Here is a 24,381-nt window from a genome sequence, read left to right as displayed (position 1 = left end):
AGGAATGTTTAGTCCTTGACAGTTTAAACCAAGTTTGAGCATCCAACTTAACTAGCTGACAAGGACACAGACACTTTACAGATACGCTCCACACCTTGCTGAGAGGTCTGTGAGGCAGAGAGCACACCTTGCTTAAGTGTTTCATTTGGCCCAGAAATTCTGGGGACTGGATCACACAGATCCCTCTGTTAGTAAATTGCATGGTTCAATACTGAGGCAATTACGCTCAATCTTTAGTGTTCCACAAAACTGTGGAAGCAGATCCCGCTAGAGAGGCAAAAGCTACTTTTTCTGCAGAAATATAGTTTCTTACTTTACTACTATAGTTTCGTACTTTACTACATTCCAAACCAGAATGTGTCAGTCCCATGAGACAGCTGGTAAGTGAATAGCATCCACTTTATAGCACATAAGATGTTCTTAAGCAAAGCTCACTCTCTCAGGAAATTTTTTTGTTCAGCAGAAAAAGCACCCACCATGAAACAGTGAAGTACATGAAAGAGCAAGTAATTCACTGGAAGACATTTAGAACCATAGTTCAAGTTTACATCCATTCCAGACAGTCATAAGGAAAAAAAAAAAAAAGCCTCTGCTAGCAAAGTAAAGGAAAAAATACAGAATTTGTCATTGCATGATCTCATACCACTTTGTGGATTTTGGGTAATACCAAATTAATCACAGTGGAACACATCAGCAAGGCTGATTTAAGATTGTTAAAGAGAAAGGCATTATAGTGAAGATAAAAGACAGCCTCTTTGGTTGCCTGAAACTCAAACTGACCCCCTGATTTGTATCATTTGGATGCTGATGAAAATTACTGTTTATGCTCTTCTCTACTGCTAGTTCTTCCATTCCTATGTTCATGTCCTGCCTTGAAATAATAACCAGCTGGATTAAAAGGTCATCAGATCTTGTCTCATATTTCTGTCTTCTACAGCATTAAACATCATAAACCTCAGAAGAGAGGCTGCTCTAAAACAGTTTGCTCCCCTAATTTCAACACAAACTCCAACAGGAATGTCTGATAAATGAAGATCTAAATATTTCTCTGGCATCCCAACAGACCATGAAGTTTTCACTTCATTTAATGACAAAATATGTTTTGGCTTAGGGTATGGAAAGTACTGAAATATCATCTGAACACCCCTCCAGAACAAATGAACAGAAGAAGCTTTTAACACTTGGAGACCTTGGTGATCAATAAACCCTTTAGTAGTGTGCCTAAAAGTAGCAGAGGTTTTTTAATCAAGAGTCTCTTGATTTCTTTAGGGAAGAAGGGCCCCATGCTACCTTCCAGATATAATAGTGGTGTACTCTAGTTGTACTTGTAAAGCTGAGAACTTGCCATAGCTGAACCACACAGATCTTGTATGAAAATTCAATTTTGTAAATGAAATAGCATTATACAGTGTTGGCTGATGACTATAGATGAAGTCTAAATCAACAACCACTACAGGGCTTTGGATAATGAGGACAAAACCTATAGCTTTCTTATTGGATGCAACCTTCCCTCACAGACTGACAGATGAACCTTTTATGTTCTGAATTCAGGCTGAGAAAAAAGAATCAAGGACTTTGCCAGGCTGAGCCTTCATCTCCACCAGCTAATTTCACAGGATGTTTCAGATCCTGTCCATTGCTGTAGCAGCCCAGAACAAATTATAAGCATCTCCAGGTGATACTTGTTTTTGAAAATAACCCAAGGGCTGCACTTCAAGAGAGGAGAATATGCCTTATCTTCATCATTTCTTTTATCATGATGAACTTTGAAAATGCTACTAAAGGGAAAAAATCCACCAAGTGGAACTCATAGCTATAAGCTGTTGGTATAAGGCATATTATCAGCTCCTGACCTGGTAACAGGCTGTCACATGATACTGCTTATTACTGGTTTTTTCCTGCCTTCTTGATTCACCCAAAGGTGCTTCTTCTGACAAACATCTGAGAGATAAAAACCTTATCTTCAGGATTTCATTAAGTTTCCGTAGCAGAAGAGCCACAGTACTTACCTGTCTCAGGTTTAGACATTTCACTTTGTCCTTGACCAGGGAGAATTCCCAGACACACACAACTGAGCTTGTTCCAGATGTGATTATGGTAGTTGCTGAAGGACACACTGCACAGAGGCACTTTCCCCAGTCTGCCATGCACTCGAATGTAGCCACATTCTGTACGAGAAAGCATCTTTAAGTCAAATGCTCATCTGATGATACCATGTCTTTACTAATATCAAATGGCAGATTCAATTTTCAAAACTGAACCTCCATATTTTAAATCTAAGAAAGAAAAGCTCATCATAACCAGTCTCTATGTGAGCACAGCTGTGAACACATGGACATGCACAGTCTGTGGCTGCACTCATCTGTGCCATCTTCCAGGGGCCAAGGCTGAACAAAGCTCAGCATCTCATGTCTTAGGAGATTTGGGTCCCAATTTCTCTTGTGCCACACTTCCTACATAACTTCAGGAAAGCTCATTCTGCCACCATACAGTAACATAAGGCAAACATTCCATGTAGACTAAAGAGAAAGCTCAGGCTGTGTTGGCCTGCTTACAGTTACTGCCAGGCCCTGCAACCCTCCTCTTATTTGGATTGAAAAGCCAAAAGACAAAGCACTAGATTCCATTCTGTGCTCTGTCAGCAGCACCCAAATCAGTCTAAAGCAGTGTCAGATCCACTGCACATTGCTACAATTACAGCACAAACATCCTCCTGCACATTCTGCATTAGCTCTCCCCCACACAACTGGGACAGCACTCTGGTACCAATGAATCTGGTGGAGTTGGGTGGCACAGCTATAAAACCCTTACCACAGACAGAACAAACCTTTACCTACTTACAACAAGGACTAAAGTTTCTTACATCTCGTGTCCACTGGCACTGTTGACCACGAGAATATTCAAGTTGGACTCCTAACTATTACTTATAGTGACTGTGTAGTCACACTCACTATGCTCAGTGTCACCCTGAGTTTTGAAGTGACAAACTGAATAATTTATGCCTGCAGCAACAGTATGAACTGCTAAGCACTGATTTTATTATACAGGGAGCGGAAGTTGGAATCTATCTCATGGCTTTTTCACTTCCATTGACTTTGGGTATGTCTGTAAAAACAATGATGCCACTTGCACAAATACCCAAGTCAGTATCTTGCTGAATTATGTGTTATGCTATTCTGGTACCCAAGCTAACTCAGAAGTCTTTGCATATCATAACATTGTCCCAAACACATCCAAAAATCAGTGTATTTATGGCAGAGGAAGAAACTAGATCTGTCAAGTGCCCTAACAAGCAGTGTGATGATATAGACCATTTATTTTTAACAGCAAAGAAGTAAGAGTATTAACTTCATTATTTTGAATGAATGCACTGGACTTTGCTGGAGCCAGAGGGGAATTGACAGATGGTTCTGTCTTAATTCCAGCAGAAATTTCTGCACAATGAAATTTCTAATCAGTGACCAGGAGACCTTGTGTTGTCCTTACACAGCAACAACATGGACAACACAATCACTGGATGGAAAACTGGAGATAATTTAGAGGCAAATGCATGTTTTTGAGCAGTGTAAAATGATTTTACACTATCTTGGATGTTCAGCTTGAGATTCCTCAAGAAGCTTGACTGTGAGAAAGTCCTGTATAGCATCCTCTGAAATCAGCTCCCCAACAGCCTCTGAAATGGGTGCCCAAACCAGTCAAAGACCATAACATGTAATTAATTTCTTGAATTCTTAGTCTTTTTGTTATTTACCTTGTCAGATCCATAGTTGCCAAAGCAGCAGGTGAAGTCCTCAAAACTCCAGCAGAATGTTTTGCTCCAAAGAGGAGGAATCAAAATTTTATTTTTTTCAACGGCCAGAATGCCTTTCTCTGTATGAACAATGTGCCCAATAGCTCCCTTGGGATACTCTAGCAAGACAGAGAAAATATTTAATTCTGTTTGGTTTAGAGCACCGATGCTAACTTTTCTCCTTGCACAGCTTGTGTGGTGAGGCTGGCAAGTCCCACATCTGGGCTCAGTGCTGTGGCCAGGCCCAGAGACACAAATCCACTCTGAAACTGAGACACAATAGTGGAAACGCTCCTCTCCAGTGGACCACATAGATCCATGCAGAGGGGGTGATGTCTTATAAGAAACAATCTGTTCTGAACTCTACAACTGAAGTTTGAAGAAGCTTTCAATCCCCACTCCTAGTACACAGATACATAAATCACAATTGGCAGAAGGGATCTTGATTGAACCAATCCATACAAAGCTGTGTGACTACTTCTGTGCTCTTGAAAACCCTGATTTATCCTGTCTAAGAACTGTGTATTGTCAGAAAATGGAACACAGCCCCTGCAGCACCTTTTATGGTAACTGGTGAGAGCTTCAGATTTTGCAGACTGCTCACAAAAGGAGGAAGAATTCCACTTGAGTGAAGGAACAGCCCAGTCTCTCTTCCTGATGAACTTTTCCCTTGAGCATTCCTAGATGGATGTGGTTTTGTGAAGAGCTAGGACAAAGGAATGTCATTGAAAAATAAATCTCTATTTGTATGACCACTTAGGAGAAACACCTGTTTAAATCTTAAAATCACAGACTTCAAGACTATCATCTATGAATCTCTTAATTAAAATCTTAGGCATATAATATTTTCATCAGATTACATCCCTCCCTCACAGAGACAGAAGGCTAATCCCAGCAATTCCGGACAAGAAAAAAAAGCATAGGTGAGACTTTGAACTGGGTTTTAGTTGATTATACCCATTCCCAGACTAGTGATTACTTGTGTGACTGTGCTGAAGGAGCAGAACCCAGAGCTGATGCTGCAGCTGTATGGCATACAACAGGAGCAGCATGGTTAGAAAGTGGGGGTGCAGACTGATGTAGTACAGAATCTGGAAAAGCCTATAGCCCATCTTTCAGCAGGTTTAAATCAGAAGATGTTTCTGATTTACATTATTATTACTGGTTTCCAGTCAAAATACTGTAAGATCAAGATATATTATGTTCTCTACTCTCATAATAAAGTGATACCTGCTTTGGTATCTGTCCAAAGTTGCTGATAAATCCCAGGATAGTGCTCTTAATCAGAGGATCTTTAATGTTGTTGAGGTCCATCTTGTCTCCATAGAAGTAAGGGTGATAGGTGTTAACTGCCTCCACTGCAGCTGAGCCGTGCTGCTTGTGGCCAAAAATAAGGTCTATCCAGCGGTGAAGGTGTGCACTGACATAATCACTTTCCAGTGCCTGAAACCAAAACAAAATTACTTAATTCACTAGATTGTATCCATTACAAATGCATTACTGTTTTCCAATCCTTGCTGGAGACAAATTCTCTGCAAATGAATCATCACACTTTCAGTTCCTCCAGTACCACCATTCTCAGCACAGGCTCATAAAACACCAAAAGAGACTAAAGTGGATCCCCACAGGAAACGGAAGGACAGAGTGCAGCATGTTTGACTTAACAGACACCGGGAGCAATATCCTCAGACACAACACAGGTAGGTTCCACAAAGCAAAATGAAAGCATTCCACAGATCTTGGCACCCATAGTGACTGGCACATGGATTAATAGGACCAGAATGAACAATTACTACTGGAGAAGACTGGGCAAGATGCTAATGCAATCACAGAGTAAAACTTGTGCCTGGAAGACCCAGACAAGCAAGTTCATAAGCAGGGGACACAAATTCAAGTTGAATCTGTGCCCACCACCAGGTTAGCCAGTCTTACCCATGAGGCATCACTAAATGTTATTGCTCCTGCCATCACCTGCCTCACCAAATTTTTGTGCATTCCCAAACAGCCTTGCGCAATGATTCAAGCAGCAGTGTCAAGCATTATTAAAAGTACTTTCCTATCTCCGAATCATTTGACTGTGTAACCCCTGATGTTCAGTGAAAAGTCTTCCAAGCAGACCAGCCCACCCAAAGCACAGCAGAAATAAACAAGCTAATGGGATCCAGAACAATGGCTCATTTCACAGAGCAGACAGTTGCCCAGTGCAGCTGGTGCAAATGACCCTGCCCACAGCTATAATGATCACAGGGCAGCTCACAGAACAAGCACAGTGTACAATCTGTCCCTGAACAGACTTGGAACTCATTCTTATTAATAAAAGCAGTTAGTCCATGAATTACAAACTGTAAATTTTGACTGGCATCGCTGCCAAAGCAAAACAAAGCAACTAACAGAGCTGTAACTGTGCAGACTCAAAGTATTTCACTGAGCGCTATGGCAAGCCCAGCCAGGGAGGGAGAACTTGTGGTCTAGGGAGGAAGTATATACATTTATTCAGTGAACTAGATTCCTAACTTATTAAGCATGAAACAGGAAGCTGTTCAGAGTTTTATGTCAAGAACAATTCTTCACTCTCACATTTTTGAAAGCAATAGCCAAACTTCAGAACAGTGTCAACTTCAATCTGTTTTATGCACCAAACTCATTGTAGAGCCTCCTAAAAATGGCCACGATACCAGTAATTAGTACTTCCAGCCTTGTGGATGATTTCAGAGGAGAGAGAAACCCTCATGTTTCAGAATTCAAAATCTCTGACTCTTCACTTCAGGGTTAGACAAATTCTCCCAGGCAGGCTAATTAAGGTTTCTTGCACTGCCCTGTGTAGTACCTGGTACCAGCTATGGTTGAAAAGACAATATTGCACTGACTGCACAGGAAATCTGATCAGGTCTGGAAAATTATTAAGAACACACATGTATAAACATGATCTTTCATTTGCTAAGCTGCTCCTATTTGAGATTTGTATTAATTTGCTTATCAGCTGTGCCAATGTTATTAAATAGTGCCGCTCAGAGGAAGCAGTTCTGTAGACAAATGGTAGAGAGCACCCAGTATCCACATTAAATGCACTCTGGGGGCTTTACTTCCAACTAAATCCAGACTGCTCCCACAAGCTGAATGCTACCAGCATCTGGAGCACACAACTGGAGTGCAGCTTTTCTTTCATTTCACCCAAAACAAATCTAGTTCACACAATCTGAGATCATTCTACAGTGACTGCAAACCCATGCTATGCAGGGATGACTGCAGATTCATTTCCAAATTGTACCATTATTCTAAAGTACTAGGTAAAAGCAGATTTCTCCATGGTATCCAAGTGCCTTTGGAGTAGTCACCATTACACAAGCAGTAAGGTGCTCAGTATTTTACACTCCAAACAAACCATAGTAGAATAGACAGGATGTCTCCCTATGTTTTTCTTTAAAAAGCATCAATGTAAAATTGCAGCATCTTTCAGTCATATGTGGCTTTTTGTCTGCAGCACATCTGGTAGGGAAGGACAGTGTTACCTTTCCCATATTTGGGAAACTGGAAAACAGAGATTGAGCACCTCGGACAGTCACAGAGAGACCATGAGACAGAGCAGTGAAAGGAACCAGACAGCCCCAAAGCCTCCATACCTTCCAAGGAGCCACTGAGGAATACAAGGGAACTGTTGCATATTTGACCTCAGCGGCCAAAACCAATTTGCAGTAGGTAGGAGACTGGGCATTCCCTGGATTCAACTCTTTAGTTGAGCAAGGACTTTACTTCCATGAGCAAGTCTGCAGTGCACACAAAACTTAAATGAGGATCTCCTTCCTCCTAGTAGCTGTATCATCATGTAGTTATGGGCTCTGACAAAAGCTCAGGTCTCTCTTCCCTTCCATCACCTTTCAGTGTGAACAGAGCTCTGAGCCTCTAAGTCACTTTCTACACAGCTTCAGAGAAGTCTGTCTCAGTAATACCTATTATTGTGTATGAAAAGGAAATGAAGCATTCTAAACGTGGCTCTTAATCTCAATTTCAGTTCTTTGGCAAAAAAAAATCTGGTAGATGACTGCATTTTCAAAATGATTGAAGACAAAATTTTTAGTAGGTTATCCATAATAAGAGTTATCCATTTCAAAATAGGTAAAGCAGAAAGATAGAACTTTAACTTCATTTAAATATTTTTAGCATTACTGTTCTGACACAGATTTAAAGTGAAGTGTTCAGGTCATAAATTCAAAATAGAAACTAAAGAGAGCCTCTTAATCTCTTAAATGAAAAGATGAAATATCTCACTATATAATCAACAGTCACACTATATAAACAACAGTCATTAAAAAACCCCACAAAAGCAGGATTACTGCACAAAAATAAGTAGGCAAGCACAGGCTCAGACCTTATCCATGTTCACTCACAGGAGTAACCTGAGCATGTGTGAATGAAACCAGAGTTGAACAGGCTCTGTCTCATACTCAGTCATTCACAAGCCAAAGAGTTTGCAGCATCAGGAACCTTCCAGTACCTAAGGGGAGGCCTACAAGAAAGCCAGAGAGGAACTTTTTACAAGGGAATGTAGAGATAGGAAAAAGAGGAACGACTTTAAACAGAGAGGGTAGATTTACATTAGATGTTAGGAAGGGACTTTCCACTGTGAGGGTGCTTAGAATTTAGAACAGGTTGCCCAGAGAAAATTGTGGATGCTTCATTGCTGAAACCATTCAAGGTCAGGTTGGACGGGACTTTGAGCACTGTGGTCCAGTGAAAGGTAACCTTGCCCATGGCAGAGGGGCTGGAACTGGGATATCTTTAAGGTCCCTTCCAACCCAAACCATTTCATGATTCTATGAAAGTAATGGTAACTTAGTGGGAATATTGTGGTTGCTGTTAATGGTTCAGTGAACAGTGAAGAAAAGTATTTACAAAATAAGAGTATGACCCTGGTTTTGTTCAAAAGAAGAACAAGAAGTTAAGGTAGTAAGGAGGTCAGAGACAGGATTTAAGCCAGCATTGGAGAGGTCAACTGAGGAAAGGCTTATTTGGAGATACCAAAACAGAAAAGATGGTTGTATCCATAGGTTTGAATATAATCACCTACAAAGTGATTATGGAGAGAGAAAGGTGAAATCCCAAGGGCAGGACCTGCATAGCAGAGGTGAGAAGAACCTACACCCACTGAGGCAAAAACTGAAGCTACGTGACAAACCAGGATAATGTAATGCCTTGAAAATCATGGGCTGTTTGTTTAGCCCCACCAATGCTAACACATACATTCATCACAGCTGTACACAGCAACAATCTGTGTGCACTCACACATGCAGCTCACCCAAGGAAATCTGATGGGGTAATGCAGGAGCACTACAGAGACCTGCACCAAGATATTATGCTGCAAAGTCTGAGTTCAATGCAACAATCTTCATCTAGAATTGCATTTGCTTTCACTTTTATGAGGCAGATGACATCACACAGAAGACTTTCTAACTATTAATAAATAGCACTAATTGCAGTAAGTCTCAGGACCTTAGAGCTATTTGTTTTCAAATTGCCAAGGCTGACTCCATTAAAGGCAGAGAATTACATTAGGTTTCCCCCACCCCAACCCCCAAAAATAAAAAAATAAGTTTAGTTCTGGCATGACTCAGAGATGGAAATAAATAATTTAAATAAACACACATGTTGTTAGCAGCAACACAGAACTGTATGCATATAAATTCCTGTACAGTATATTATGTTCTCTTACACTTGTGGGCTGAGATATGGTCATGCCACAAACCTACATGTAATCCACATCTGGTCTGAAAAGTTTGCCTTGATTCAAGGTAAATTATTAGGCAGACAAATAGACATGCAAAGTTCAGAACCAACACGAACTCCACAATGATAGGACACATTTGGATTCAGCATTTTCATTTGTAACTCTGGCTTTCAGAGCTTCATTTTCAATGGCACCCAGGTAGCATTTTGTCACAAATCTTTATATTCACTGACCTGTCTGTGCAGGAGAATGAATTTATGGGGATCCCCATCTGCCCAAGGAGGAAGCTGCACATCTCCCAGCACTGTTCCATCCTGCATGCAGCCTGCAGGAATTACAAAGGGAGAACCAAAACCGAGAATCAGACACATTGAAAATAGGAACAACTTTACTGAAACACCAAAGTCAAAGGAAGCTGAGGTGATTTTCCTACAGGCAGTTTCAGGTTCATCAAATTTAGGGCCATAGAATACTGAAGAATCAGTGTTCTGGGATTTCTGATCCAGTAATAAAGCAGTGAGAAGATGTTCTAGTAATTGTCATTAACAGAGTAAAAATATGCATGTCCTCAGCACAGACCATTTTAGTACAGAATGCAAACACAGACAAGACAAATGTGTTTACACAACTTTCTTTTTATACATAATCCTGTGGGCCTAACTGCCAAATATTCCTACCAAAGGAGCCACTGAGAGGGATTTTGTTCTCAAGTCCTTTGCAACCTGATTCCTTTCAGAAGGTGAGCATATGTTCTTAATTCAGAGCACAGTGTTGTGCAACTGGATGAATTCAAATCTAAATTGAGGTTCAGTTCTGGGACCACAAGTATCCCTACAGTTTAGCAGAGTACAGATTTGGGTTCTTGGCTTTGCCTGTTGTAAAATCTTCCTGTATATTTGCTCTCTACTGACAAGATTCTGGTGTCCTTTGGGTCCCTCCACTCAGTTCCACTCAGGTCAGTCTCTGAATCTTTATTTCAGCCAGGCTTTTTTTCTTGGCCTCCTCTCAGGATGAAACTACCCCAATTCTTTTTTATCTTTTAACAAACTTCTAGCACATTTTTTCCCCTATTCTTATATATAAATATATACATTCCTATCTTTTAGCATGCCTCATTTCACTGGTATCTTAAATACAATTACAGCTAGATTTCAATACCATGGGTTAAGCTGCCTTTGCTGTCACCAATTTAGGATGATTCTTCAGGTATTTTTCCCCTGCCTTAATTGTTAACCAAACAGTGTCTATTATAGAAAGCAGCTTTGCATTGCAAATGGTGTGAAAGTCCTGTCAAGTGAAGTGAATCAGAACTGCCATGCCTATTTCTGAAGAGTGTTTTTTCTGTATTCTCTCTGAGCCTTCATCAAGGATGCAGAAAGGTTTAGAGACAGTGTACATTCAGAGGGGATTGTGATGCTGCTTGAGGACAGGGAAAATGCATCAAGTTCATGTGAGTTGTGCAGAACCTTTGAAGATGAGAGTGAGGACATTTGGAAACTTTAATCACCTTGTGATCTCATGGAGATTAAAACAAAACAAAACAAAACAAAAACAATCCCACCTTTCACCAACACCATTTAACAATTGACACATCTCCAAAGGAATAATACATTTTCAATAGCTACATAGATTTGATAATACAGGCCAAATTTTAAAAAGCAACCAACTAGATTGGTTATATAAAAATCCACTTTTGTGTGACAAAATGTGTAATTCTTTTGCACAGTAATTAGTAGGAACTGCTTGCTTCTTCCTGAGCTGGCAACTTGGTTCTTCTGACATAATTCAGTTTTCAGAAGCTTGCATTCTTGTAGTGTTATTTGAATAAAAAATTATCTCATCATTAGAAAGACTCATCAGCCCACAATGTCCAGAGACTGACTCTCAACACAAGATCTGGATCTTTTCTTTTGGTAGGATGCTGGATGGAACACTAGAACTTACCAAGTTCAAAGTGATTTGCATTGGTTAGGAACTCTGGCAAGTAAAAGAATTCAGGGATGAGCTCCCTGACATCACTCATGTTGTCCCTTGATGCTGATTCCCATGTGCTCTTGACACTGTGAAACATCCTGTCTGCAACATCAAAACTCCCACCCTGTGAAATGGAGACAGACAAAAAGACTTGTGTCACTATTCTGTTAAATTAAAGACATCTTAGCTAATTTTGTAATGATCCCCTTATCACATGGTTCATAAGGGGATGCCTCAAGATCTGTCCTGGCTCTAAGTAGTGTGATCTTATGCTAGGACCTGTCTTAGTCCTGATTTGTAGGTATGTATGTTGAGAAGCCATCAAACCTAGAGTCTTAGCACAGCCTGCAATAACACAGAGGCAAGCAGGAGCCATCATGGGCAGCTTGAGAATATCACCATGCCCATTAGTAATGCTTCTGAAAGCAATTAATTTATTTCATCCCAAAGTGATTTGCAAGCAATGGCCAAATTCACTTGTGACCCAAACAAGTGTGAACAATCTTATGTGCAATTGTCTTATGAAAAAAATCCTTGGAGAAGGAGAGGTTACCACTGAAGTAACATACATTAGATCCAGGAAAACAGGAAAGGCCCAGTGGGCAGGAGTGTGCAGGGACTGGTCATTCCTTATGGGAAGGAGAGACAGCATAAAGAGGGGAGAAAAAAAATTCTGGGACCCGAGCTGAACTGGTAAGTAATAAAGGAGATAAAAAACTACCTCACATCTTGAGAATATTTGAACATGTTTAGATTAATGAGAGTCAAACACTAGGCAAAAGCAACCTTAGTGACCCAGGACATTATTCTGAACTAAGGCCTCAAGAGGAAATTAAAAAAAAAAAAAGTCACTTAGTGAATGAAGGATATGTGCCTCCTAATTAAACCATACTTTCTACAGAATTTCCTAATGGGATTTTAGATACTGTATGCATTTGTGAAAATCCAGGTTTACCTTTACAAATGAATCCCTACATTGAGCGTGAAAGAACTTACAGTAACATAAAATTTCTATAATAATGGAAATAACCAAATAAAAATCAGTTTTTGGAGATCATCTGAATGAGTTTGTCAGAAAAATCAAACTGTTTTAGAGGAAAGCTGACTTTTTAACTGTATTAAAGTGACAGAACTGAATTGTTTCTCAATACCTACTTCAGGTGCTGGCAGCAGTGCTCCCAAGCTAATATAGACATTTCTCCTTGGGGTTAATTAATTTGGATTACGTGTCATGAGACATAACAGTACATCCCACTGCCAGGGCTCAAGAGAGATTTTCAGAGATAGAACGAGTACCTTTAAATAGTTCTGCAGTACAGTGAACATGTGTGAATGATTGCTCACCCTCAACCACTCAATCCTCAAAGCTGCTTCCCTAGGCAAAAATAATAAGCCAGTGGGATTGCATAATGAAGACACTAAAACACAGACAAGGTGCAAGAGTCAATCTGTTAAAGATATGAGATGCAGTCAGGTTCTGTCTGTGGCTGACCTCTAGGGAAAACAAAACCTTCAGTTAGTTTTCTCTCTGCCTGTAGACTGTTGCATGTGCTAGATGAGGAGGATGTTGTACTTCTGTACAGTAACAATCAGCTGAAGTTTTGATTTGCAATCTATCACATAGGAAAACAACATTTAAGCACTCTCATGCTGTGAGGATGGGATCCCACTCCCACGGAGCAGAAGAACCCCAGCAGCAGGTCCCACATGGGTTTCTGATGCTAAGAACCACTGCCCTTTTTATTCCCCAAGTACTCGCACACTTAGGTTGCAACTCCTTTAGATCTGCTCTGCTCAGTCTGGCAACTGCAAGTCAAGAAGTCATTTTTGCCACATCTTTTGTGAGGGAGAAAATACCTTCATGGATAAGTTATTAGAAGACAGTAGTCAAAAAAACCCTAAGGGCTGAAGCCCCATTCCTTGCTTGTCTTTTGAGATAGACTCACACCAAAACTGAGCATATATTCCAGATGGAAAGATCCCACCCCTCTTTCCCCTAAGGTGAATTGTGACCAGGCTTCTGGTCCAGCCCCATCTCTAAATGACAGCATAGTTCTGCTTTAGCTTCTTGTCCTTCTTTATACCAGTGACAATTGTGAAGCCTTCCCACACCCACTCAAGGGACAGAGTGAAAAAGTGGCTAATCACATGAGCAAGCCTATCTGGAGTTAATCTGATGCACAAGGTCATCTTGCTCTTGATCATTATTAGGCAGGGACCCTTGGAGTCAAATTCAAATTGAAATTAAAACAGAGTAGAAGGAGGACTATAAATAAATCAACAGCTAACAAGTATCTCATTGAAGCATATTAAAGGGCTTTGTATATTTAATCTGCACACAGTGTGCTGTGTCTGGTGGTGATTGATGCTTTTTCATCTTTTTTTGCAGCTTTTATGAGAGCTGGTGGTAATCTCCTGAGAAACAATACGATTTGTAATAAAAAGATTACCTGTATTAAATAAAAATAATATATACATAGGAAATGCTGTTAGCGCGACAAATCTGGTTAAAGATATTACCACCACGAAAAAATGTGATTTTTTCCCTGGCTGTCTAATTCATTTTAGGGAAAAGTAATATCTTTAAAACTTAAGCCTGTATTATTTATAAAGGAAGCAATAACTGATTTTCCCATTTCCTATATTAATAAATTTATTTGCATATATTTATATCAGAATTAATGAGTTTTCTCTCTCTATGAATGCAAAAACTGCACTGAAAGGGAAAAAGAGAATCAAGAATTGCTTTATGCTTTTAGATTGCAAGACAACGAACTCTTATGACTTTTCTACAGCCTGACACAGTAAGTCTCTGTTTTCTTTCCTTTCAGTAGAGGCCTTACTGTCATCAGAAATACTGGAAAAATATGCTTTTAAAAACTACAGTCCAGCAGGGTATATACAAAGTAAGTAGGCAAAATGTTCTCTGGAGAGAAGTCAGAACTTCACAAATTTATAACACTAAGCATCACCTTGGTGGTGCTCTAGACCCAAAGACCTCAAAGTGTTTCTAAGAGTTGCTTATGATGGTGCAAAGACTTACAACATTCCCAGAGATGCTGAGAAGTTATTACCTGCTGGTAGTGCTTAAATGACTGCTCAAGAGTCAGTAACACAATGAAGAGTAAAGACCCTGCTCTCTATAAGTACTTTTGAGAGGGAAATGTCAGGAAAGGTCAATCTGACAGCTGAAGTGCAAAAGTGGGATAAGAATAAAAAGGGATAAAAAGATGAGTTGATCAAAAGCAAATCTCAATATTGAAGGTATGGAGTCCTGGAATGCCTTTCCAATAAAGACACTAAACACAGAAACCTTTATTGCTCTTTTATGGTGCTGAGGCCAATTCTTGAAAAGAATTCCAGGAGCTACTTGACCAAGGTAAAGTGGAAGGTACCAGCCAATACCTGTTTGATAAACCAATTTTACCTCCATTCCAAGTACAATATGCACAGCACATACAAACTTTTATACAGAGCCAGATTTCAAGACACTTAAAAAAAGGTGAAATAAGGTTTCTCCTGTACAGACCCGTTACTGAAGGCAACGCTTGCTCGCTGCTGCCTTCTGTGGTCAGGTGCAAATCGAACTGTTTGACCTGAGAGAAGATGTTATGCCAACATCAACTTTTCACAGAGTGCACCCAAGTTGTTGCATTTCCTTGTCATGTATTCAGACTGTCCACCTGCAGATGTAAATATAGCTTTTTCAATTTTTAAGATGCTGAGAAGCTTTCACAGCTCCCAAAGGCAGCAGCACCTTTCCAGGGTCTTAAGTGTGGCAGTTCTCTTTTTGCAACCTGCCGTTGACTTGATCATACACTTCTCAGATCTGCTGTTTGCCTGACAGCATCTCACAGCAATTCCTAAGCTGCCATAGGACCAGTCACCTGGGGTAAATGACAACAATGAGCTCAGCTGAGCATGCACCAACATAAAAGCAAAAGAGTAAGAATGGAAGTTCTACTGTTTCTTCCAGTGGATCCACATCTGAACAAAATTTTGAGTGCTTCAGATCTCAGCAGCCTTTGAAGACAACTATCCTCACAAAACTGCTGGTTACCTGCTAATCACACAAACACAGCCACAAAGCATTCACTCAGACTGTGAACTCATTATGCATGAAAAGTGTGCCAGGGAGATACGGCAGCCTTTGTTGTTTACAACAAGAAATAACTGCTCCACAGTCATTCATGACTGCAGCTAACATATGGCTCACAGAGTGTGATGGCAACCATTGCCTCAGGTGGTTCACTAAACCATCAGCTACTGCTGGTAACAGCCAATATCACAGGGCTTATTACTTAATTAACACAGCACTTTATTTGTATTAGTTCACTGAAAAAAAAAACCCAAGCCACAACAGCAAAGCACTTGGAAAGCTGCAGGAGACATGGCCATCCCTCATTATCCATACAGCAGTCTCCAAATGTGGAATATTCTGGCCTAGCTATCTTACTGTATTTTTCCACAAGGATAGGTAGATTTCAGCAAGATACTCCTTAAAAAATACACCTTGGAGGATCTGTCCTCCTGGTAGACCCTGTTACAGCACAACACCTTACAGAAATGAGGGTAACAACTCTCTGCTGCAGCCCAAGTATATTTGCTTGAGCATTACCAGCTGCCTGCTGAAAAGGGCAATCAGGAAATTTGGTGCCCCTGTATGCTGGGCAGATGGGAAAGGTACGCACAACGTTCAATTTCCATAAATTCAATTCCATGGTGAGAGCCAGCTTGGCACTGTATAAACAGTAAGAAGTTCAGAACAAGATTACACTAAATATTCCTTCTGGAGCACTGGATGTAATCCCATCCCACTTCTTCAGGAAGTTGATCCCATGATCCCTATCATTTCACACCTAGCAGAACCTAAACATCCTCACCTGGCCCAGGAATGCTCCTTATGCCACCACAGCAAGCTCCAAGTGCTTGCCAGTAGCCACATGACTGTACTTGGGCTTGGAAGACCTACCATCTCACAGAAAATGATACCAAGTCTCATCTGCCCCAAAGTCAGAAGTTAATGGTCAGACAAGTAATAAAATATTAGCTATCTGTTTACATGCCTCAGTTCTCACAAAACTAAATAATCCTTCTCCCTTGCATCAATCATGGTCCCGTTAAGATGTTTTCACTGAATTCAACATTCATGGCATAAAGGTTGCCCTGAGTAAGCCCCAAGTCCACACAGAGAGTACAGAAAATGTCAGAGGCAATCCCCCTTCATTCCACAGCCTCTGTAATGCACTAAATAGTTCATAACAAGGTGCAGGAAAGAAGTTATCTTGCCCCTTACCTGCAGAGAACAGAAGGTCTGGGTAAATGGCTCTATTCGGACCAGGTAAGATGCCACTATAATTGCTGATGAGTAGTGAGTACAGTAATGGCACTGGGCTGACAGGTCTCCTGGAAATTGCACACAAATCAGATTCCAGTACAAAATGCCACCATTTCAAGCCCATAGCATCCAGTTACCACAATACAGCTAAATAGGGAACAGGTATTTTAAGCAGATGTGTTCAAAGACCTGTGAGCTAAAGCACACCTTGCACTGAATATGTGCATTGAATGTGCACAGTTACTACTGAAGTATCTTCACTTTTTGCCTTCCACATTTCATTTTCTGAAGAATAAGGCCTTTAACTTTCCAGACCATCCCTTTCTCCAGTAGCGCCAATAAGGTCTTGATCTCCAGAGGTCAATAGCCTTAACATTCTGTTTCCTTTTCTTAAGGTAGCTGTTAGTTAACCTGTGTGCAGCAGCCTCCTACATGAAGCTTAGCTAACAAATAAGACCAACGTGCAGCTTAGCTAACAGCACAGTCTTTTCCAGGGAACATTGCTTTTTGCTGTAGCATTTTTTTCTGTCCAAGGGAAGAGAACAGAATTCAGCAGTACAAGGCACATAAGGCAGTATTTGCAGGAGACATTTCTCTTTCAATCAATAATCAGCTTGTATACAGCAGAGAGAGGGGTTCTCCTTGGCATGGTGTTTCCCTTAGCCACAGCTCTGCAAAGTTTTTGGATATTCTGAGGGGACTCAAGCCTCTGCTGTCTATTAGTCTCCTAAAACACTCACCCTCACTCTTTTCCACTTCATTGAAGCGCTGGATGAACTTGCGTTTCCTCTCCACAGTCTGTGCTCCCATGGGCTTTGACAGGTCTCGAAATGTATGAGGATTAGTGAGGTTTAGAGTCTGAAAAGAAAACCCAGCAGAGATGGAGATTTTAAGATCTTAGACATCATGACTATTCCAGTGATACTGGATCGTGGCAAGACTGTGTTGAATGTTTTGCTCATACAAGAAGATCACAGGTTTACTCTCCTCCAGAACTTCACAAATAAAGGACCTGTCAGATTGCATATTACTCTCAAGTCTTTTCTGTCTAAAACTTCTTCTCTGTGGTCACAGAAACCTGTTCATGCCTATCTGCTGAGCTGATGCAACCTGTCCTTAACCAGGTCCGTATTAAACAGATGTTCATCCACCTTTGTGAGACAGAACATGATCCTCAGTATGCTGACTTGAAGATAAGGGTAATCTATATAGAAGCAGTACAGTTCTAACTATTTCAGATTTTAAACCATTGCTCTAGACCCCTCTGCTTCAGTGACATAATTCACCAATCCTTTGTGCAGTTGCTACTATAGAAAGTATGTAATTCTGCAGCAAGCACTGACCTCAGAGTGATAGTCAGCAAGGACCCACGGAAACACAGGATACTGCATGTAATCGTTGTAGCTGCGGCCAGCCAAAGTGTTCAGGTACATGAGGTAATCAAAGTTGCTGATCTCCCTCTTCTGCAGGGAAAGGAAACAAGCATTAAAATCTACAGACTCTGCCCCTGAAAACCATGCAAAGGCACCCTCAGGAGCCTGTGGTTCCCAGGTCCACCAGGAAAAGAATTATAAATAGTGAAATCAATCATCCTTTGCCATTCAGATCAACGCAATACCCCTTATACAACAATCCATTCAACAGAACCTGTCTTCATTCTGTCTCTTCTTCAGACAGGCCATTTGCATTTGTCTATAATCATGCAGTGCTTTTATGCTGTATTTGCATAACAGAGCACTTTTTCCCAATTTAAAAGTGAGCCAAATGCATCCAGTCTGGATATTGGAAAACCCTGGACAACTGCCTATACAGAAAAGGCTGCACAAAGTGCTACATATAAACAAGAAGGTATGGATTTCTTCCTTTGTCTCAAGTCACCAAGATCGTGACTACAGAAAAGTACACACATCTCCCAGCTCAGCAAAACATCTGGCACATTGATTTAGATGTACAGATGATCTGTGAACAGGCATTCAACTAGGTGGCTCTCTTTGGTCTCAATTTAAAATTGTGCACAAAATCACACTTAATCTGCCAGACAGTAGCACCATATGTTTCATAGCAGGAGGAGCAAAAACTGCAATAACCAGATGTAAATACTGTGCTCTTCTTGCCAATAACCTCACCTCCAGCAGTGAGAGAACAGTTTAGGCCATGAGGTACATATGTACACACACATATATCTGTGTGCAGACATATCTGTGTGCTGAAATTCTTTGCTTAATCATGTGTAGCCAAGATTTAGTTTACCTGCCACTTCTGGAGCATTGTCTTTTCCCCTCCTGAGTGCTTCCTGTATGGAACAAACATTTGATTGAAACAGCCTGCTTCAGAACAATAAAAGAAAGCCAACATGTTAACATCTGTGCTCCCTGTGCCCCCGCTCTCATCCCACAGAAATAAGAGAACACCAACACTAGGAGAAGGTTGAGGTTTCATCATTGACTAAATAATTCCAAAATCAGAGCATCATTGATTATGTTAGTGCTGTTCTGAGTTAAGTCATCAGTCTGTACTCCCAGTCTCATGCCATTGTAGAGCTACAGAGTGCTAACGACAGGTACCATTACGCCTGTCTGCTTCCATTCTGAAGCCTTATTCTCAAAAGCTCATGCTTTTCTGAAGCATTCAGAAAACACTGGCTTAAAAACAGAAGTCTCTCAGTCTCCAAATCAAATACTGTTGTTGCACAAAGCACTTTGAAACTAATGTAGTTCTTAAAAAATGGATTGTCATTTTAATATTTTTGAAGTAATAAATATCCTTTCCACTTTTTTGTTATCAAAATGCAACTTGTTATTAAAACTTTAAATAAAAAAAACCAGATCAACTAAAAGCAGGAGAATTAACTTGAAAAAAGAAAGTCAAAGATTCTGAGGAAACAAAAGTTTCATTTCAACTGCACTGAACCAGAACATATGTCAGTATCTGAAGACCATCGACTTGTTCTTGTCAATATCTAGAGACCAAACTGAGACAAATGACAGATTTGGATTACTGTGGTTTAACCCCAACTACTAAATGAGCCCAGCACAGTCTCCCTTGCATAGGAATGGTGGAACTGAAGGAGGAAAAGTGGGAAAACTGGTGGGTTAAGAGTTTAACAGATAAAGTATAGGATGTGCATGCAAACAAAACAAGACAAAACAAGGAATTCACTCACTACTTCCCGTTGGCAGGCTGGTGTTGAGCCATCTCCATGGCTCCATCACATCTAACAATGACTTATGAGAACACACCATTGCTCGGAATGTCCCTGCCTCTTCCTTCTCCCCCCAGCTTTTTATGCCAAGTATGGCATAGATTGGTGCAGAACACGCTTTCGGCCATGTGGGATCAGCCGTCCTGGCTGTGTTCCCTCCCAACTTCTTGTGCACCCCAAGACTGCTCATGGTCCTGGTGGGACAGTATGAGGAATAGAAAAGGCCTTGACCCTGTGTAAGCACTGCTTAGCAATAACTAAAACTTCCCTCAATTATCAACACGGCTTCCAGCACAAATCCAAGTGCAAGTTTCTTCTAAAATGAGGAAAATTAAGTCTATCCCAGTCAAAACCAGTACACAGATTGAAGAAACTTTTCATCTGCCAAAGTAAACAGGCTTACTGACACAATGTGATAAGTAAGAGAGGTAAGAGAGGCTCTTTCCTTTGAGTGTAAAACAAATCCTAAGGTGCCAGCTCAGTCAGGACTTTTAACTTCATGAAGTGTAAGGAAATCAGTTCAGCATAGATTATAAAATTACTGCAGGAATAACTAGCTGCTAATTTTCACTCCTGTGCTCTGTATCGGATCACACTAGAAATCCACAAAGCAAGGCCTCAAAGTAGCTTCAAAGATCTAAATAAAACACTGGAACGGTCTATGATCATTACCCTTTTATTGAATTTGCAGTAGTAAATTCTTGTCAATCACCTCTCATGTTTATGAATCACTGTTTTACTGCCCATTCAATCCTGGACCAGTTAATCGTGTACATAAAGGAAAAACACTATGGTTTACACATTATTTTATTCCTTGCTTAGGACTCTCTACAGAGAAAAGTGTGTATCTGAGAGAAGGATTTTGCATAAATAAGCATGAAAGTTAGGATGAATTCTAGCACATGGTCTACAATTCCTAAGCTTTGCTTAGTTCTCCTGCTAAGCATATGAAACCTAATAATGTTTATGGAAACCAGTACACAAGAAGGTGTAGAGCTCATGTCCAGCACAGAAAAATATGACCTTCACTCTTTGTCCAAAAAAAGATTATACAATGATCTCATTTACACAGTATAAATCAGAAGAAATTCTGTTGACTAGAGTAGTTGTGTTGCACCCCCAGCTTGAGCAACACATGGTTCATGAATGTGGGAACTCCAAAATACAAAACAGGTATCATGAGCACTTACCCTTTAAAATTAAGCTCTCTCACACTCTATGTACATTTCACAGAGCTTTGCCCCAGTGGCCTTTGTAAGGCCTCCAAGACACATTTGGAACTCAGAGAGGGTATCTTAAAGGGATGGAACAGGATCAGGATTCCCAGCATTATTTGAAGTGTGGTTGGATTAGGCTGTTTGTTACAGAGTGATCAAGTTAGGTTCTTCTCTTTCCACAGGGGCACACTTGCTCACTAAAACCACACAGGTTTATTTTGGATTTCTGGCTGAGTTAGGAAGCAGGGGAAAGCATTATAAAAATGCTATACACAGGACTAAACAGGGCCAGTCTCGTGTGGATGTTATGCAAATATACATGTGTTGACTTGTGGGTGCCATGACTCCCTAGTGAAACACTTGCTCTGCTTGTCACAAGCCCTAAACTAATAAGACCCTACAAGGGTGAAAATAATTCTCTCTGCTGACTTTGGGAGCCATTACATAACTCAAAGAGGTTTACAGATTCACCATGTCATGAAAATAAGCAAGGCTAAATGTACTCTCTTCCCTGTAAAAGCCAATCCTTCTGGGTCTCAGAGGACAAGGGAGGATGATCCCTCTAATTCCCCAGAGATCTGAAATTCTCCATTCTCTGTTGACTGAGGGTCTTGGAGCAAGAATTGCATTACAGGCAGCTCAAGCCTATTCCTACCTTCTCCTTGATAACCAATCAGCATTTTTCCAGCCAACACCTCTCTAGACAGCACAGCAAAAGCTCAGTGCAGATGAAGGTCAGTTATCCAACCGCATTAAGTGCATTTAAAAATAAATCAATAATCAAAGGCTGATTTGTAAAAGAAATTGAAGTGCTTTATAGATATAAATAACTAAACTTCCAGAGGGAGTGAAATTACATGAACTCAAGAGAAGTACCTACAGATCTATGTATATCTTAATTTACAAGATATATGTTTATAGGGCACCAGCCATGGCAGAATGTAAACACAATGTGTACTAACGATGATCCACCTTTGGCTAAACTATACGTGATTTATTAATCCCTCTCCCATTAACATCAGACTATGATCTCACTCTTGTGATAGCCAGTGGACCTCAACCCATTTGGAGATTCATTGCAGATGAGAATCTCAAAGGATAAGATTTTTCCCTCACTAAAATTAGTACTAAAATTCCAATAAACTTAATAGATTCTTCGATTTCACAAAACTGCTTTAATTTTCTTTTTTTTTTTTTTTTTCTTCCATCCTCCAGACTACAGTCTGAAAAACTGTGCCAAGGCTCTCCTAAAATCACTTCTCTTTAAGAATCTTTGCAATTACCAAAGATTTTTTAAGGAAAACCTCCTTTCTGGTAAGCCACAACTTAGGTCCAAGTCATACTATTGAAAAAGGAAAGAAGACTTAAAAAGAAATACCAGCTTCCCTTGTGAAACAGTCAAATCTCTCTCAAACTCAGAAAAGTGTTAGGTTAGATTACTTTAGAATAAAGGTACAACATATCTTCCTTGTTTGACTGTATCAGTCCACCTTCCGGGTATTCTTAATCTGTGCTCAAAGAATAGAGAGGTAATTCAAAATAAAAAATAAATGCCATATTCAAGTAGGGCTCCTTGAACCAGAGTGTCCTGAAGAGGCTAGGGAAGGAGAAAGGAATCTCCCTCATTCATGAGGAAATGCACCATGTGCATTCACAGTGCTTAGAGGTGTAACTTTTCCACTGTGGAGATGCTGCACTCAGGCATACTTCAGGTCATGAAGAAACACGTTGAGTAAATTCAATTAATTTGTTTAGGTGAGCAGAATCCAATCTCCAACCCTGGAATCAGACAAGTACATAAACATCACCAGCTTCTTTATGCCAATAATATCTTGGACCTATTATCAGTGAGAGACAGGCCTCAATGTTGCATCTCCTGTGAATAATACCTAAACAAACCATTCAGCTACTTCTCTTCCATAGTAGAATTTCTTTCAGATATTATTTTGGAATTATTGCAATCGGTAACTAAAAGCTTGAGTTTGGTAACCTCAGTCATAGTGAAAAATGTCAGTAAATTGACATGCTCCGGAGTGAAATCATTGTACCAAGTGCACTTTTGAAGGGTCAAAGATTGATAGATATTGCAGATAGATATGATAGATAGATAGATAGATAGATAGATCGATCTGCACAGATAAATTGCAGCTCATAGTCTCTGCTGTACCATTGAATGAGCCTTCCCTCCTCTGTCCACATCTATCCCATTTGGCATGTGCTAAGGATGGTATCACAAACATTGTGAGTTTTAACATTCACAGACAAGCATCTCTCACTCTGCTACAGCCAAGTAAAATGAAATAGTCAAGTGACTAAAATGGACAGTTAAGGCAGTGTTAGAAGCTGACTAACAGCTTCTAACGAGCTCCAGATGCTTTTTCTTTCTGCATAATTTGAAATCTAACATTTCCAGGCACTGCATGCCATTCAGTTCTTTTCTTTCCAGCTCGATCTTGCAGTCTGGAACCAACCATTATGCTAATAATCTCCAAGGGCGTAGCATTCCTGTTGCTTAGTAACACAAGTTTCATAAGCTGCAGAAGGAGCACTGAAGAGCAGGACCCTGGAGTCGGGGAAACCCTTTTGCCACTCCACACTGGCACGCTCACCCAACCTTCTTGAAGGCCTGCCATTTTCCATCAAGGAAGTACAACTCAGAATTCACAGGACTGTGGAAAGGAAACTGTCCTGTGTTCCCTGCTCATAGGTCTGTTTACAGACTGAAAGACTAATTCATTATTCAAAGAAGAGCAGACAGAGGACAACTGCACAGTAACAGACTATGAATGCTCAGCCCACACTACCGAGAAAAACTGAGCAGCTTGTGACATCCGCACCTCGCCCTCTAGTAGCTTTCTAGCTGCTAACCGGTAAGATCGTATGCAGGGGGGCAGCCTGGCAGAATTGTTAAGATGAAACAATATTTTTGCCTATTCTTGGTGGGCCTTGGTTTTGCAAGTGACCTTGCACTGTGTGATAGCATGGTGGCCCTGAAGTCACCTGGAAAAGTAAGAAAATTAAGGAAGGAAACTTCTCTCAAACTATGTACTCATGGTGGAATTTAATCTAAACCCGCCTGTTAGCAAGAGACTGCATTTAAGACAGTCAGTGAATGAATCTCTTCCACAACAGATTGTA

The 24,381-nt window shown here is 40.4% G+C and overlaps 1 protein-coding gene across 1 annotated transcript in view; it reads right to left on the bottom strand.

Moving 5' to 3' along the window:
* WDFY4 (WDFY family member 4) overlaps nt 1–24,381 on the bottom strand; it is a 120,154-nt gene that overhangs the window by 9,213 nt on the left and 86,560 nt on the right. The window contains exons 47-56 of the mRNA XM_082285929.1: nt 19,075–19,117; nt 18,168–18,287; nt 17,565–17,682; nt 16,783–16,892; nt 11,457–11,610; nt 9,746–9,837; nt 5,021–5,233; nt 4,349–4,496; nt 3,752–3,909; nt 2,010–2,168 (exon numbers count right to left, since the gene is read on the bottom strand). Of these exons, the coding sequence (XP_082142055.1) occupies nt 2,010–2,168; nt 3,752–3,909; nt 4,349–4,496; nt 5,021–5,233; nt 9,746–9,837; nt 11,457–11,610; nt 16,783–16,892; nt 17,565–17,682; nt 18,168–18,287; nt 19,075–19,117 (1,315 nt within the window). The remainder of the gene's footprint in view (nt 1–2,009; nt 2,169–3,751; nt 3,910–4,348; nt 4,497–5,020; nt 5,234–9,745; nt 9,838–11,456; nt 11,611–16,782; nt 16,893–17,564; nt 17,683–18,167; nt 18,288–19,074; nt 19,118–24,381) is intronic.

Source organism: Coloeus monedula (genome assembly GCF_965178545.1).
Source record: "Coloeus monedula genome assembly, chromosome: 8".
NCBI lineage: Eukaryota > Metazoa > Chordata > Aves > Passeriformes > Corvidae > Coloeus > Coloeus monedula.
Note: the sequence above shows the minus strand (reverse complement) of the source record. Positions and strands in the feature narration are given on the sequence as shown.